The 18,238-nt window shown below is 40.0% G+C and overlaps 1 protein-coding gene and 1 long non-coding RNA gene across 11 annotated transcripts in view; one reads left to right on the top strand and one right to left on the bottom strand.

Annotated features, from left to right (window-relative positions):
- The window catches only part of NFIA (nuclear factor I/A), a 571,713-nt gene extending 561,089 nt beyond the window's left edge, over nt 1-10,624 (bottom strand). For 2 of the 10 annotated variants that reach the window (XM_005878068.2, XM_005878066.2), the window contains exon 1: nt 10,497-10,607. In XM_005878068.2, coding sequence (XP_005878130.1) covers nt 10,497-10,592 — 96 coding nt within the window. In that variant the 5' untranslated portion in view covers nt 10,593-10,607. Of the gene's footprint in view, nt 1-10,496 lie in introns of all 10 variants that reach the window. The other 8 variants (XM_014549250.1, XM_014549247.1, XM_014549245.1 and 5 more) reach the window with 7 other exon arrangements.
- Nucleotides 7,469-18,238, top strand: part of LOC102253428 — a 92,190-nt gene continuing 81,420 nt past the window's right edge. Inside the window, exon 1 of the long non-coding RNA XR_314263.2 lies at nt 7,469-8,039. This is a non-coding gene — a long non-coding RNA (uncharacterized LOC102253428). The remainder of the gene's footprint in view (nt 8,040-18,238) is intronic.

Below are 18,238 nucleotides of genomic sequence, written 5' to 3' on the forward strand. Positions count from 1 at the left end.
GGGATTTTGAGGTGCTAAAAGAATATTTACTAATTTACTTGGCTGGAGTTTGTTGAAAGGAGAAGACTAGCCCCAAGACAGGCTTGGAGAGGCCAAACCAAGCAGGGCTTATTAAGGATTTTTTCTTTATGTAAGAGAAAGTGTAATTGATTGAAATGACAGATTACTCATGCTTGAAAAGATCCTTCAGCCTTAAGTGTTAAGAATAAATTGCAGGGAGCAAAGATGAAGGCAATGAAACCAGTTAGGAGACCACAGTGGTAATATGGGCTGGAGAAGATGGTAGCTTAGACTGGGGAGGGTGGTGGAGATGGGAAAGCTGGATAGATTTAGGAATTATTTAGGAAGTCATTTCAACAGGATTTATTTCAAATTAGATATATTTTAAGCTAGAGAAAAATGTTAGAATGCCTCCCAGGTTTCTGGCATGTGCAATATGCATTGTTTCATTTAATCCATACAAAAGTACTATGATGATCATATTTCCAAGTTTCAGGAAACTGATTTAGGATGTTTCTAGTCACTGTCCATGGTCACACAGCTTATCCATGGCAGAGCCACGATGCACTAGGGTCCGCCTGAATCTGAAATCTGTGCTGCAGTGGTGGAAGGGAAGAAGCTACATAACCCATTTTAGTAGAAAGATCACTGGAGACCCCAGGTCTAGACCCAGACTTTGTGTTGATTTTGACTTTGAGGGAAATTTAGCTTCTAGGGCTAAAGCCCTCTACTCTGCAAAATAGAATGAAACTTTGCCCCCATTTAATTATCACAGTCTCTTTTTTTGGGGTGGGGGGAGTCTGAGTGAGAGTGTGACGGTGCTGGGCATTTTGGTGTCATTATAGTGTGGGAATGAAAAACTCAGTGTTCACACTGGCCTCTTCCCCACTACTGTCCTTATTGGTGGAGTAGAGATAATGATATTGATCTCATAGGGATATTTTGACGATTAGCTCAGTGTATGCAGAGTGTTTGGTGGGCCCAGCAAGCAGTCAACACACAGTAGTCAAACATCTCCACAAGTACATGGCAGGGCAGCGATTTGCTGGATGATCTCTTGTTGTCAGGAAGGTCATGCTCTGGGGGAAGCAGAAGCGTGGAAGGCTCCCTGGTCTTCATTGCTCTCACTTATCCAACTTCTCCTCCTGCTGAGCTGCACAAACCAACCTTTTTTGGGATACTTGCTCTAGGCCGGACACTGGAGATATAAAGAAGTATAAGACCTAGACTGCACTCTTAAGGAACAAGAAACATAATGGAGCCGGATAGTAATCAGAAATACTCCAACATAATCTAATTAGTGTTGTAATATTATAAGCAAAGGGTTGTGGGGCCAGGGGGTGGGGGGTGGGCAGGGTAGTGACTCATTGTGCCTCAGGGATCCTGGGAAGGCTTCATAGCAAAGGCTGTATCTGTATTAGGCCAGGCAGGAGGGCAGAGGTTGCTGGGTGGAAAGAAATGGACATGAGTGCCAGTCCGTGTGCTAGTGGAAGAGTCCTTTCTTGGAACTCACAGCCCACAAGACCCTAGGAATGCCGAGGCCCCTTTGAGAAATCTGGCCTAGAATAGAGGGAACTAGGATGGGCAGGAGAGGTTCAGCAAGGCAGGTCTCTGCATCCTCCCCACATCTTCCACTATCTCCCAGTTCTCCTTTTTGCTAAACGCCTTTTCTGCTTAAGGACCCCTGTTTTAGATCCTCACATGTCCTCTGCCTCTTCTCCCACCCGCAAAAGCCTGGCAGGAGAAAAGGATCAGATGTGAAGGGATGAACCTACAGTGTAGCGTATATGGTTTATGTTGCTGTGATCCCTTTCCCAGGGGTAGTTGCCTTTCAGTTCCTTGCTTGTTGTGGAATGAAACATTTGATACTGGAATCCCATTCTATCTTCTGATCCAGGGGTGTGCTCAGTAGCTTTAGGTCCCGGGTAGTGGATGTGTTTTGCTTGGTTGGTATACTGTTGTTTTCACTGTTGTTTAGTGTTTAATTGGTATCACTCTACAGTTTGCCCAGACCCCACCATCCCCCACTAATTCCTTATGTCCTCATTGTCTTACATTTAGCTGACCTTCCTGGTCTAAAGATATTTGTGTATGTGGTCCCTTCTGTGTTAAGTTTTGTTATTGTTTGACCTCCCAGTTGAGAAATTATATCAGCCCCTCCTACAGTCATTTCCCCAAATCAGCTCTTTGCATGTTTTCCCTTTTTATGCTATTCTACCAACAATAGTGTATACCTTGGACTACAGGGTTGGCAAAAGCAGCTTTACAGTTGTGAGTATGCAAAGGTGGAGTTTATTCTTGTATTATTATTTATTAATGGCTGTATTATCTATTTGTATTACAACTGTAAACCTACTTTTGCCCACCCCTATTATTACCAATGTTCATGATTGTCTCCTATATAGTAGGAGGGAGCCCAAACCGCAGCACCTGTTACCAGCTAGTTTCTCCCATGCTTAACAAAAACGAGGTTGCTGGTTTTCCTAAAATAAAATACAACAAAACAATTTGTGATCATTTTCACTGAATCTTAAATGAGTGGATGAAATCAATTATTTAGCCCACAATGTTTATCTCATCAAAATTTGAAGGGCGCTTACCAAACCCAGCTGCCAAGGGCATTTCCTCAGCAGGACTAAAAGTCAAACAGCTGTGAAGGAGAGCCTGGATGAAGAACATTTTGGGGGCGGGGTGTACACAGATGGGACCATCTTGAGAACAGAGTGTTCTCATACCCTAGATGGCTATTAACTTTGCCTACACCTAGGTCATGTGGGGAGATGGAGCATATAATGTGGTATCCACGAACGTGAGAAAAGTCAGCAGCATTTGTTGAGTGTTCAATTCAGCTTACAGGCGCCTCTTTCCCAGTGAGTCCCCGCCCCCATGCACTGCAACATTGTGGAGGGCTGCTCTGCCCAGGATTATGCATCCCCACCTCTGCCCTGGTCATTCTTCCCAATTATTATCCATTTCAAACAGTCAGCAGGGCAATAGCATGTGTGCATCAACGATCACAAGAGGAACTTGGATTATGAGGAATAAAAATCTGTCCAACATGTGGCACCATTAAAGGGCTCTGGCTGAGACATATTGTTTATAGTCAGCAGTTGTCTGGAAAATGGATGTTTACTTGTAGTGAGTGTATTAAGACCTTTGCCATTAGGCAATATATATCCTGCATTGTGCTTTTCTAGGAAGAAAACTATGTTGAAATAAACCTTCAATTAGCCATTCCTGTGGCAATAGAAAATAGTAAACAGTGATATTGTTCTATATTGGCATGAGAGAGAGAGAGAGAGAGAGAGAGAGAGAGAGACAGCAGGAGTCTTTTGTCTTTTTTTGGAAGGATGGCTTTTTAAAATGGTATGTTCCATTTAAAACTACAAGTGAAGTATTTGCTAAATAGAGATTAAATTACTTAGAGAAAAACTATCCAGCAAGAACTTAAAAAACACACTGGGTGTGCCTGAGCCATCCACTTTCTGATGAAAAGGGGGGTTTTAATATGACGAGGTGCATTCTTTGCATCAGACTTGCTCACATCTCGCAGGAGTTTCTTTGGTCAGCGATGAGACTAGATGTTTCTATTGCATAATAGGGACCTTTTTTATGCACAATTTTTCCAGGACAGGGACTGGGCAGCACAACATCACTGTCCTACCTTGCCTTTGACACATAATAATTTTTCTGCCTCTATTTTCTTAGCAAATCGCTTTGTGCTCTCCACCCTCCCCCATCACACACCATCAGACAAATGGATAGTCCTAATCCTGCAAAATTCTGAATACCATTACATCCTAATGCTGAGAGAACCAATTCATTTATGACAAGTTTGGTCCAAGATGAAGCCAGTGGACACTGCAGCCTGAGCAGCCCATTCTAGGTGTGTGCTCGTCTTTGGACAGCCTGCAACCTTTTCCAATGCTTGGTTGCCTTGTACATAAAGTGGGTCAATAATGCTTACTTCATATGTGTTTTTTTTTAATGAGAATTAAATGAAAATAAAGTATGTAGAGCACCTAGGACAGATTCTAGGAGATAGTTTGTGTTCAGTCAGTGTTGGCTGTTAGGATGAAATAGTCAGTCAGGTGCAGAGAGGTTGGTCCCTAGTGCTTTTAAAGGTTGACTGACGGCAGCTGGCAGAAGCAGCAACTTGATTCTCCCCCCGGTACGTATTTGGTGAGTGAGTGAAGGACTGCCAGAGCAAGCTCCTGGATGCTGACTCCCAGACCCATCAGGCTAACTAACCCAACTCATTTCCCAGGTTATACATGTCACTTTTCCTCATCTCCTATTTTTTTAAAAAAAATATTTTATTGATTTTTTACAGAGAGGAAGGGAGAGGGATAGAGAGTTAGAAACATCGATGAGAGAGAAACATCGATCAGTTGCCTCCTGCACACTCCCTACTGGGGATGTGCCCAAAACCAAGGTACATGCCCTTGACCGGAATCGAACCTGGGACCCTTGAGTCCGCAGGCCAACGCTCTATCCACTGAGCCAAACCAGTTAGGGTGCTCATCTCCTATTTCTCTCTGTAGAACGCACCATTCCAATAAGAGGCAAAACGAAAACAGTTCCATATTATTCTAGAGCTCTCTTAAGCCAAATTAACAAACACTTATTGAGGGCAAGGCAGGTGAGCAGAGTGAAGTCAGGAACAAGAGTTCTCAGCATGTTTTTGAGAACACAGCTCTGCAAATATATCTGACATGGTAAAAATCTAGGGCAGTGGCTTGTATTTATTAGTTATTTTCAGATTTAAGTGACCTCATGGCATACGGTGAACCCTCTCCCTCCTGTCCTGATTTGCTCTTTCATTCCCTGCCAAGCCCTCATTTCACAATTCCTGCTCACCTGGCCCATTCAGACCTGCTGCCACAGCACGAAAGATTCCTTTCGCAGTTGGTGCCAAGGGGATCTCAAAATGGCTTTGGAAACCTCTTAAATGAACTCCCTCACTCCTGGTGGGTCTCTACTCACTCAGTACTATGGGTATTTGGAATTCCGAGTGGAACTGAGGGGAGATGAACATAAGGGCTACTGCCACCTATTTTGCATTTTCCAAATAATGCATCTTGCTTTTTCCCTTATAGTATTTCATTATTTGCTTGTTTCCCCAGAACGGTTTTAATAAGAAAGTTTTGAGAATATCCTGGGATTATAGTCTTTGAATAAACTTTCATGTTCATAGTATAAGCCCCTTTGGTTTAAAATGATCCCACTTAAAACATCTACTTATAACTACCAGCTGCTGGTTCGTTCATACTCATCAGTGCACACACACACACACAGATAGACACATGTGTGTGCACATGCATACGCACACACATGCACACATACACACATACACACTCTCTCACGTGCATTGTGTATATGTAAACATCCAGAAGGAACAATGCATTGCAGAAATTGTCCTGCTGAGTTTGTAATCCAGTGTAAGTTACTGAGTGCTGATAAGTAAAGGAAGTTCAACCAGACAGTTTAATCCTCCAATTTCCTGTCTTCTAATCAGCCCCTGATTCTTTGGGTTTTAAATTAGAAACATTCCTGACAATATTCAGGACAGGTGAAGGAAAATCTACTAGAAAATAAGGACAAAGCATTTATTTTACTGTCTAAAGTTCACAGGAGAAATATGAGTGTAATAACAGGAAGTCAAGATTTTTAAAAAGATAGTAGAACTACATAGGCTAGCTTAAGTAACCAATCACATTTCTGAATGAAGTACATTTAGATCATAATTTGATTTAAAGAAAAAAACCCCAGAAACATAGTTTAATGTACTTGCTTCTCTCTAAGTACAGTAAATGATACTTTAAAGATGTATAAGGCTAACCTAGAAGAAAATGATAAGGATAATTTCTTAATGTATGTAGGAGAAAATAAAAAAGCCACTTCATTCAGATTTTGCCTGAAATGGAAAATTGTTAATACTGTGACAAAATAATGTGTGGAGTATACAGAAACTTTTGAAATTAATGCATATTCTTAGAAAGTAATATAGTCATGCATATTTATAATGGTAGATAAAAATAAGACAACAGTGCATTCAAAAATAAGCACAGGTAAAGTGTGCAAATGCTTGAAATAGAATGTGTATAAATATGTTTATCATGGACACTTTCTTTTGAAAGTATACTGGGTGCTGAGAATATGATAGGATTTATTATTTACAGAATTCCCTCATTTTGATTCTTTTCATTTATAGCTACTGTACAATTTCCAAGTAATTTTAATCACCATCATAAAAGAGCTAGCACAAGTGCTCAGAAAAATCTTTATTAGAATGCCCTCAAAGGAGTATGGAAGATAATCACTAACAAAAGTTGTTCAGTTGAGAATTAACATTTTAAAATTGAAGTGGTAAATACAGTTCAAGGTATGAATCCAAGCAAATAACAACAACAAAAGGTTTGCATGAAATATGAGTTCTTAGTTTGTGTCTGCAGCATTTAGGGCTGCCAATCATTTGGGAAGTAGACTAGAGTTGAGAGGTTTTTTTTTGTTTTGTTTTTTTAATTGTTAAACACAGTAAGACTACTTTACAGAAGTACTTTGCTAATTTATACATATATGCATCTATCTATCTACATTTAAAAGGCATTTATGTTATCAGGCATAGCATATCCTTTCTGCCCAAATACTTTTCTGGTATATGAAGTCTGAGTTGGAAAAATTTGGATTAAGTGATGAATACTTATTGATTGAAAAATTGTATGGCGATTTCTAAAGAGAATTCTTCTAAAATAAGTGCCTGGGAACATAGCATGGGGTGAGGGGGGTGGCAGGATAGTTTAAGAGCCTTTCTTTCATAGTCATTATACATTTTTAAATTGGATCACAGAAGCAAGACAAGTGAATTTTGTAATTCACATAAAAATAGTCCTGTGATACCCTGTTATCAGAAAATTATTAAGAAGAGGAGAATGCTTATTCTGCCTTCATTTTCATGCCATGTGGGCAGAATGAAGGTAATGCCACTGAACAGAATTATATTCTGAAGCATATAATGACCCAGGGTCCTTCCATTGCATTTGGCATGGAGGGAAATTTCATGAGGGTTTTCTTTAGCTTTATGTCGGAAGGTTTCAAATAGAGATGTCACAACATAGTTAGATGAAGTTGATACGTAATATCTATTCCTTGATTTGCATGATTAAAGCATTATAGAGAGGTGGCTCAGATATCAAAAGATTTCTCATAAGTGGCAGCGCCAAAGGTAATTACTGTTAAAATGTGCATGCTCGAACCCTGGTCGCTTGTTAACGTCTAAGTTGTTTATAACTCCAAGGGTTGGAATAGAAGTTTTTATTGGACTTTTGGATATCAAGACCCCTTTCTCGCTCCATTTTGATATCAAAAGTGTGCTTAACATATTTTATAACCTATGTCCCTAAGAACAACATTAGCTTCAACCGAAGGAAAAAAAATGCCATAGAAGATATAGAAGGCTCTGCTTAGTATTTCACATTTTAAAACAATTGTTTCTTAAACAAAAGTAGCCTTTTAAAGACAAAGCTAAAATTTATACTTTAAAAATTCCTCAATTAATTTAGTCAACTGACCTCCACTTAGTTATCAAAAAGTGCAGTTAAACCCCTACTGTAAGCCCCCATGCATTATGAGAGGGGGTGGGGATAGAGAGGGGGACAGGGAGTGAAGGGAAAGAGAAGAGGGGTTGTTATACTCAGCCTTTTATTAACCAGTTTCTTTCATTCTAGCGGGCCTTTATATTTTAGAGAAATAAAAGTGATCTGGGGCTCTATCCGTTCTCACCTAAAATCTTGGAGTAGGTAATGGCTGTCTACAACCTGGTCCAACATATGCCCCCCAAACTAAAACAAACAAACTCATTTGCCATACAAATTGTTTACGATTCATTAAAAAGCAAAATTGCATGTCCTGGTGCTGGCAGCTGAGGCCGAGAGCCTCCGGGCGGAGGGGCATTCACTGAGTTGCCTTTGTATGCCGGGAGGACAAGCCGGAGGCTCCCACTCTGCAGCCGGAGTCTGTGCAGCCAGATGACGCATGAGGTAATTTTAAAGCTTTCTTTGCCTTTAGCGTGAAACTCAGAACTTGTGCTATCCTTTGGTTAAAAAAACCCTATCATTCAGGGACAAGTTTAAATTGTTCTTTTTAGTTGGAGAAAGTTGTTTTGAGTAGCAAGGTGGAGTTATGAAGGGAGAGGGAGTGAATGCTATTCTAGGGAAAGGGAAGAGCTAAGAGAAATGTGAAATCTGTCTTTTTAAAATTAATCCCCCTCCCCTTCATCAAAGCCCTCAATTTCCCATCAATAATGGGACGTTTGCATTAGAATTATTTGTAACTGGCAGATCTAAAGCACTGTGCTATGTGGTCACCTTTGAGAGAAAGAGAAAATTGATTTATTCTCCATGGGAACTTCTACAACTTCTCTAAAGAGCACTCTGATTTCTCACCCTCTTTCAAAGCAAAGATCTAGAGGCACTGAAGTTGAGAGAAACTTCCTGTAGTATGCAGCCTAAACAGCAGCATGTGAGCTCACAGCATTGTTTATTTTTAGTCAACTGCATTGCGAAATGTTTCCACCACTTTTATGTTTTATGTTCCCGGTGGTAAAACATCTGTAAAATACTTTTAAATGAAAAGGAACTTCCAAGTACACTTTACCAAAAAGTAACGATGGTGTTTCAAGTTAAAAAATGAGGAGCATTTGGTGATCTTTGCAAGAAAAAAAAAATGACACGGTTTACCATAAAAAAGTAACAGGCTATAAAATCTATGAGCTCTTGAAATACAAGGAAGTAGAATGTCGCCCAGAATATGACATCAGCATGCAGTTTTTTTTAAAGCTTATAACTTAGCTTAGAAAATAATAGCTAAACCAATCAGTGTATTCATTTCTAGTGTTTAACAAGCTACATAAGACAAAGTAATAGGCAACATCACAGCATACAAGTAAACCTTGCTGTCGCTGGCAGAAACTCTACTTGGAAAATGAGTGCCCTGAATAAAAAGTTCAGATCTAAGTGGCGAGGCTACTGCTAGTCGAATGAACCAAAAGCTGAAAGTAGCATTGTCCTGAAACCACCAGTAAAGTCTAGTTAAGAAATGACAAGTTAAAACACACATGTACAACATACCCATGACCACCTTAACTCAAGAGTCCTTAGGATGGACACACTGCACCCCAAGAAGCAGCCGAACAGAATCCCGAGGTAGCTCACTTTTAATAGTTTCTCAGTCCTCAGAGTTCCTAAAACTTGCCAAAATGATACCACCATTGGTCCAGAAGGGGAAAGAACTCTTTCCGCAGATCATACAGTGAAACTGACCAAGTCCTGTCTTGTAATTCCATTCGCTACTCTCCCCCTTCAACACCACTCTCTCTCTCTCTCTTTTTTTTCTTCTTAAACTGATATCTATGTGAAATGAGCTGAAGTTCACGGTCCAGTTAGGAACGGATAATACATTCATTGTCCTGGCAGCGAACTTTTTTTTCAGTCCCTGGAAGAATTCATGCTTGCCGCAAGAATAATAATTACAGAAAACTAGAAATGCACCGCGAACAAATTAATCCTTAACGGACACCACCCTAACGAGGGCGGTAATGATTTGAGGACTCTCCTCCTCACGGGACTTGCATCTCCCGTGACAATAAGCTATTGTGCATCCTCCCAACTCACTCTACCTCTTATAGATCCAAGATGTCAAAGGTTGTCTGGCCTGGTTGACCATGACATGTGAGTTAACTCCTTCTGTGGCCGCATGCTAGAACTTTATTAAAACTTTATTTGTACCCAGAATAACTAGAAGATAGAATGCATGGGTCTTTTCCACTCAGAGCTAGAGTTCCTAAGAGACGTAAGACCTGCTCTGATATAAACAAACGGGGAAAAGTTAGGTGACAGCAAAGGGTCCCCGGATGGAAAACAGTGGGGAACCCCGAGTTCTCTCACAGGTGACCTCAGGCAATCCAACTAATGGGACAGGACCCAAATTCCCCCAGGGCTTGCTTCTACCCAGCGCCCCACACGCGTCCTCAGCAAATACCACAGCCACGGGAAACCATGCACCGCATAGTCCCTGAAAACAAAAGTAAAGGGGATGTGAAGCTGGAGAGAGAGAGCAAAACCCGAGGGCCAGGACAAATGCTTCATTTTATTTTCTTTTACCCCAAGACCAGTTTGACTATAATACCCACCTCCACCTTAACACTTCTGATGCTCTTTTTTAAAACAAAAAACAAACAAACCAAAAGCCACATAAACAACAACTCCCAAACACTGTCCCATGGAAATTCAGGGCAAGTATGCCTGGGAACTCAAGTCGCAGAGTGGCAGAGAGAGGATGGCAAGAGGAAGCAGTGTGAGGCCGCCTCACTGAAGAGTGTGAAAAAAATCAAATGTGAATTTGATGAATGTGAGGTCTGGGACATTTTGTCAAAGAGGGAGGGAAAGTAGAAAAGGGGAAAAAAAAAAAAAAAAAAGCAGCCCCGGCTGCCAACTCACCATCCACCAAGTTCTGGCCGAGATGTCGTAGCAGAGCTGCCATTTGATGGAGCCGTCGGAAGCTTTCCCTGCCATTACGCTGTCAGCAAGCTTCATCTGATGCTAACTCACGGGAGATAAGACACCTAATTGAGAAAACATTTGCAGTGGCATGTGGGGCAACATGTAGTCCGGTCCATACCATATGGAATCATGGGTAAAAAAAAAAATCTCCTTGACAATGAACCAATCTCTCACAGACCCAGTGGCAAGGTGAAGTGGAGATGAAAAGTCTTCTGCTCCTAGCACTGTCTCCTCTCTCCTTCTTAAAAAACAAAACCCCACCGCTACACATCAAAGAGGCGGTTAAAATTAGGGCTTCATCACTCAGATGATTTTGGTCTGCAAGGTTTTTCCTTTCCTTCCAACAACCAATCCCCCCTCTTTTTTTTTTTTTTAAGGAGAATAAAGAGATTTAATAGGACAAAGGCAGGTAGTGGACTGCGGAGGGAGATCGCCACAGGCTATTAGCCTAAAATTTCTGCTTGACAGATGGAACTGCTTAGAGACTATCATGCGATGTTTTGGGCTTTTTTTTTTCCAATCCCCCCCCCCCCCCACTTCTTCGACTTTAAGTCTGATTTGGTATCTGTTTTTCACAGCCACTTTTCCCAAGAATGTGAGCTGTGCATTTAAAAATGTTCAGTTTAGTTTTCCTGTCTTACACATCTCTTTGGAAGCAAAGTGAAAAGTCTAAAACTAAATCTGGGAACAGCTGAACAGGTTTTCCAAGAAGAAAAAAAAGGAAAAAGAAAAACCTAAGAAAAAACATTTCTCCTTCATTAGCCTATTTAAAAAAAATTTAATTCATTAGTTAATTTTGCTGTGGAGGAACTTAAACACGAGAGGACAATACTCAAGTCCTTTGATTTTGGGTTCCGGCTGGCATTGTATTTAGATGTGTTTTTATGTGAGGAAATACATTACTGATATTTTACTCGTGCTAACTGGAGCCAGGTTAGTCACCATCTCTATTTTGTGGTGCCCCTTCTTTTTGTAAAAACTAATTCTGGGCTTTTCCATTCTTTGTAAGTCAGGTGGTCAGTCATGATCAATTCACTTTCACACAATTCTGGCTAAACCTGACATGAGGACTTCCTTATTCAGAGAAAATCACATCTGATTTTCTTACTGTAACCAAGCCAATCTTCATCACAGGGGTTTTGACCACACATCCTCTCTTTACCAGAATAAATAAACCACAACATGGACCTACCCATAAGAATGGCTGTAAAAATGATTTTTTTTTTAAAAAGTGAGAAGTCCAGGTAAATGCTGAATTTCAAGTCATTTTATTTCAAGATGAAAGGGAGCAAAAAGTAGAGAGAATGCTTTGTATTTATATTTCCTTCATTCAAACTGTGTGAAATTAGGAACTGCAGAAACACCTGTATAAGAGCAATGCACCAAATACTTTCTAATTTTTTTTTAATATAAGTGATTCCCTGATCCCCAAGAACCTAGCAGTGACCTCACCTTCTCTACCCTGCAGACCGTGCACAGGGGCTCCGTCCGGAGCATGGGGGAATGTACCTACAGCATTTGTCAGGGCTATTGAACTGTAGTTATTTACAAAGTTGTGCATTTACAGTCTCACTATCCAGGGGATTTTTTTCTAGTGGCAGTTTTTACTGAATAATATTTAGATAAACTTATTCAGGACACATTTTAAGTTCGAAAGAGGTTAAATTTGGTGGCTTCTGCCCTCCTATCTCTAACGTCTTCCTTAGCAGGTGTTATTTTAACGAGTTATCATCAGGTAAATAGCTGTTTGGGCAAAAATAATTTTAGTAAGGCAAAATGTATCCAGTTGCACCTGAACTGTTTTTGTAATTTAAAGCAAGATGCACACGCTGCTACTACAGAATGAGCCACAAAGACAATAAATAAGGCATTTCTTTCTTATCTCTGATTGTAATAGGATTTCTCCTAATAACATGGAGTTGGGAGGCGGTATTGAGAATTATCATCAAATATGGATATTGTCATTACTCTTAGAAGCATCTTTGTATTTTTTATTACTCTGGCATCACTTCTCCTTCCAGAAAAAGAGTCTGCATTAGCACAGGAAATGTTAAGTTACCTTCAGTGTCTAGAAGCAAATGGACCTTCTGCCAGGATCGCGTCCTGAGCTTGCCAGTCAAAACGTGTGTTGCCTTGTGTAACTGAAGCGTCATTAAGATGACCTCGTCTTTCTTCAGTTTACTATTCAGCCAATGAAAGGGGAAAATGTTGGAAATTCGATATAAAATGTAAAACAGCACAAACAAAAAAAAAATAAGGGAGGTAGAGAAAATATGAAATAAAGCAGCTTTCTGTCTTTGAACCAACTTCATATTTAATTTTATCCTTTTTAATGAGTTAGCATCAGGTAAATAGTTGTTTGGACAAAAATAAACTGAAGTTTCTTTGCTTTATAGGGTCTTTTTAGCATTCTCCCAAGGCAAAAAGGCACATGCACCTTTTGGACTCGTGGGCCCACAGCCCTACAATTTCTAAGTTTGTCCTGCAGCAACCCCTGAAGTTGGAGGTGTCTCTTATCTGAGCCACTGCATTTCTGAGAACTGGAACACCCTAGGCACACCCATTACTTATGAATGAATGGGGCACAAGGTACACTGGAGTCCAGATTTCACTTTGTGAATGATATTACAGGAAATGGCACAGTAGTTCTAAACAAAGAAATGATAAATGTTATTGAATAACAGTGTTTTGCATCCAGAACAATTAGGTGCATTTAACTTTATCATTATTCTCTAAGAGGCTGGTGGAAGCTCTCTGTTCCCATAGAGCAGGCTTTCCACAGTGTGACCAGTTGTTAATAGCCTTAAAACAAGATTAAATAAAACATGTTAAATATTGCAATTATTGTGGAAAATAAAATTATTTGGTGAGCATAAAGGGGAGCAATTCAAGCATTTAACATGATCCAGGAAACGCTACTCCAAACAATTGCATTTGCTTTTATGCATTTTTCCCCTTTGATTGCTGACAGATGCCTTTTTGGAAACAAACATCTAAATGGTTTGCTTTCAGTCAGAAAAAAAATATAACAGAAAGCGGCTACATGTTTTGAATTTAACTCTTGTCATTTGAATATTTCTTCCCACTGCACGTGAATGAATCTGAGGCAAACGCAGCACTCTCATCAAGAAATAAGCCTGTCAGGATTTGGAGTTTCTTACTTCCTTTGAACATAGTTTATAAGAAGTGGGAATCCCTCTAGCTATGAAGTCAGCGATGGGTTAAACTGCAGGGCACAGTGTAAAGAATATGGTCCAGGTGATGATGGCGAGCTTTGGAAAGGGAATTGTTTTCTCACAGTATGAGGCCTCCAGCAAAGAGCAAGCCATTTTCCAGCATCATTTCGGCTGTTGTGGCCAGTGCTTCCCAAATCAGTTACCTTTTTTAGTTGAAAGGGATTCCCATCTGTGTCTGCGCAGCAGGGTATTTGGATAAAGACCTTGAAAATTCTGCTGCCAACAGGTGTACTATACCAAGGAGTGGTTTTTTGTTTGTTTGTATGTTTTTTTCATATGTTGCTGAAAGGTACCATGAGATAGAATATTAGTGATTACAGAGGCCAGACAGTAGAGCGGTTGAGAACACTGTATCTGAAGTCCAAGTGTCCACATCAAGGTTTGCTTGGTTACTAACTGTATTACTACTCTGAGGTTACTCAACCTCTCTGATTCTCTGTGTCCTAATCAGGAAAATGATAAAAATAGTTATTAAGTATATATATTAAGTATATATATGTTATCATTTTTGATGTTTTATTATAATTATTGCTTTGTTGAGGGAAACCCTTTTTTTCCTCCCTTCTGGTCCTGTCCTGTGAGGCTGGGTTAAGTCGCTTCCCTCTGTTCTTCCATAATAATTTGTGCCTTGCTCCATTGCAGCTTTTAGCACCCTCTCCTGGAATCATCTGCCTCTTAGTTGGCCTTTCCCTCATTCCTTGAGATTCTTGAGAGCAAGGGATGTGTCTTGTTTGTCTCAGTGGCTATGAGGTCAAACTCAGTGATGGGCAAATAGTAGGGGCTTCCTAAATTGTGAAAGATAGTGAAAAGGCATAGAACATTAGTCGATTTGAAATTTGGTTGCATTCTTCTCATGTTTACACAGCCTTTTCATTTACCTTGACTCAAACTATTACCTTTCCAGTATATCATCTGCCTTCCCAAGTTGACTCCCCTAGTTAAAATCCTAGTCCACAGTGATCTATAAAGCTTTTGAATTCCTGTTGCCTTCCTTATCTATATCATCCATTAGTACTTTTCAGAGATTGACTATTGTATTGTTTGTTTTTAATGTATATATGTCATTCATTCATTCATTTAACACCAACTTTTGCAATATAGGCAACTAAATCCTGCCCCCACCCCCCTTCTTTTCAAGTTCTATTTCTCAGGCCATTAGAAATTTGAAACTCTAGAAGAGTAACTAATGTATTGAGTGCTTCCTTATAGCCAGCCATTGTTCTGAGATTTTTAAAAATATGTTTTTATTGATTTGAGAGAGAGAGAGGAAGGGAGAGGGATAGAGAGATAGAAATATTGAAGAGAAACATTGATCAGCTGCCTCCTGCACGCCCCTACTGGGGATTAAGCCTGCAACCCTGGCATGTGCCCTGACTGGGAATGTACCCGACCGGTGACCTCTCGGTTCATGGGTGAACACTCAACCACTGAGGCACACCAGCTGGGCTGTTTTAAGATCTTTAAAACATTTTTTTCAGATAGGTTCTTATGGGGTATGATCTATTATTAATCCCATTTTATAAACAAGAAAACAGGCTCAAAGAATTGAAGCAACTTGCTGGAGTTAGAGAAGGAAGAAGAATTCAAGCCTAGGAATTGTGACCTAAGAGCTTCACCACTCTGATGGTGTCTCCTAAACCATGAAAGGAGGGAAATAATAGGACTTAGTACTTGCCATGTGCAGACACTTTTTAAGGTGCTTTTGGGTATGTCATTTAACCTTTACAACAACCATAGGAAGTTGGTATTATTATTTTTAATTTGCAGGTCAGGGCCAAAAGTTTGGAGTCTTGCCTAATGACACATACTAAGAAAAAAGAGCGAAAATTCAGCCCCATGTCAATTTGCAAAAAAAAAATAAAAAAATAAAAATAAATAATAATAATAAAAAAATAAAAAAATAGGCCATGTTTTTCCTACCCCAATTAGCTATATCTCAGATTTTAAAAAATTTCATTTGTAGAGGTGGAAGCTGGACTTAATGAATATGTATGGCCTTGAATCTCCAGTTCTTAGAAATCATGAAATTAGAAGCAAACACTGTTGCAGAAACTGTAGAAGTTTGGTTTAGGGCAATGGGTGTCTAAGACTTAAAAAGAAAGCTTGTATCTACTATTAATATCTAGGTCTTTTCTCTAACCTTAATCATGTGAGAAATCCTAAAATTGTCTCCAGGGCATCACTGTCTAACCCTGGAAATGAGTGTGTACTCACAACGTAAGCGTTGGGATAAGAGGAATAAACTACACAAAAGGACAGATCATCTAGTTCCTCCAAAGCCCAGGAATACGCTAAGGTCTTTGGAGTGAGATTTATCCTGTTTTGATGGAAATAGCAGTCTTCTGCACACACAGGTACACATCAGCACTGGGCAGGAGTGTAGTGACTTAAAAAAATAGTGTCCCAAGTCACCTGGCATGCTTTTCTCACCGTATGGCAGAAGCAAATGCTGAAAAGCTGAAAAGGGCAGAATTGAAGGAAATGCCAGGGGGTCCAGACAGCCCCATCTATTTTAATGATATGCCCAGAGATTGCCCAGATTTTTTATTTAAGATGTGTATGTATAGATATATTCTTTCTTGAGAAAAATATTGATTTTTTTTCTAGCAGAAAGTCACCCACCATGCCCTGCAAAGAATTCATTTTCTTTTTAGTGGCAGTTCTCATGCCTCATTTCCATTTAAAATTCTTTGACTTTTACTTTTTTGCATTTTCTGTTAACCAGCTGCCACCCAAGATTGGACTAAACCCTCTGCCCCCTGTTAAAAGAGAAAAAAAGAAAAGAAAAAAATGCGTACAACACAGCCATCTAATAAGTATATTCACAACTTCTATGCAAGGCGCTTAAGAAAACTAAAAGGTTAATATATTCTAACTAGATGTTGGGTATAGAATGTCAGGTCTGTCAGATTTCATTATAACTTGCTGCTCATTGGAAAAGATTTGATTTCTTTTGCCACTGTCCTACTATGTTCAAGTCACAGACTGCCAGCAGCAGCCCACTGAAGACCAGGCTGGCAGTGAGCAGGCTCGAGTGGGAAACCAGCCGCAAGGACCATCTGTTTCCGATTTCTAGCCGAGCCAAGATGTGCAGTGAAGTGCACTCCATTCACCAGGCCAGCTTCTCCCCTGCTCAAGTTATTAGTGTTACAAGTGAAATTATCTTTTCCAAACAGCAGGGGAGCTATAATCCTTATGGAACAGGACCTTAACACACACACACACACACACACACACACACACACACACACACACACACACACTCACACACACACAAATACACACACACACAAACCATTCAGACCTCTTTTTTTTAGAGTTGAGTGGAAAGCTGCTTGTAAATTTAATTACAGCTTTCATGGGGTTTTTAAAGTATGTTTTATTAAGCATGATAACCTCGGAGGCAGCAGCATATACATTGGCCTCATTTAGTCTAATTGAATAATCAAATATCTTTAGGATGCTTTTTGTGGGCATGGTTAAAAACGATGAGATGGGTATATTTAAATCATCTTAAACTGTAATGGCTTTCAGAAGGGTAATGACTTTTTAGGAATCATGAATGGGGGCTCTTGCTTGGCTGGCCCGAGTGAGCCAATCTCATGCAAGCAGACAGTGCTGAGGCTAGTTAGCCAACTATTAAATCCCTCAGGGCCAAATGACTGGTGTCACCGTGTAAGTTGAGAAATTGTAATAAACTACATCTTTGTTATTTGTTATTGATTTTCTGTCTGAAGAATGAGAATTTTTAGAAAAATTCGAAGATGAAGTAGCAAGGCTAATTGTATGATGGTATAATAGACATAGCAAGAGGAGAAGTCTGGAAGGCTTAATGAATTAATGTTATAAACATGCACGTAGTGACAGGTGTTTGCCACTGTGCTAGGTGCTCAGTGGTACAAATAAGAAATACATGGGACCCACGCACAGGGAGCTCCCAACTCTTGTTGGGGAGACAGACAAAGGAGTAGGCACTTCTATGACCATGAGATGGAACCAAGATGGGTTCCAGCCTTGGTTCTTCCATATTCTTGATGCGTGACTCTGGATTGTCCCAGGCTCTGTGCAGGTTTCATCTGTAAAATGGGTATGGCAATGGCTGACTGTCAGTGAGTATTGCTAGAATTAAATAAACTAACATACGTAAAAGGAAAAAAGTCAGTGATAGGAACTTAGCAGCTGCTCATTATGTTTGTTTCTATACCTCTCTAGTTATTTCATGAATACCCAGGAACCTTATAAATTGTAGAGTCACCTTCCAGCAGATTTCTCCTTTGTGGAGGAGTAGCACATGGAATCCAGGGAGAATGCCTTGGTTGTGGCTCCCTGTATGTGTCAGCCATCTCACAAGTTTCCAAGGGCAAGGCCTGTAGAGAGTGCCATACAGTCATGACTAATTAAGCACCTAATGGATACTTTGGGTTTATGGTGAAGGAGAAACTC

This window comes from Myotis brandtii, unplaced genomic scaffold, assembly GCF_000412655.1.
Source record: "Myotis brandtii unplaced genomic scaffold, ASM41265v1 scaffold540, whole genome shotgun sequence".
In the NCBI taxonomy this organism is placed as follows: Eukaryota; Metazoa; Chordata; class Mammalia; order Chiroptera; family Vespertilionidae; genus Myotis; species Myotis brandtii.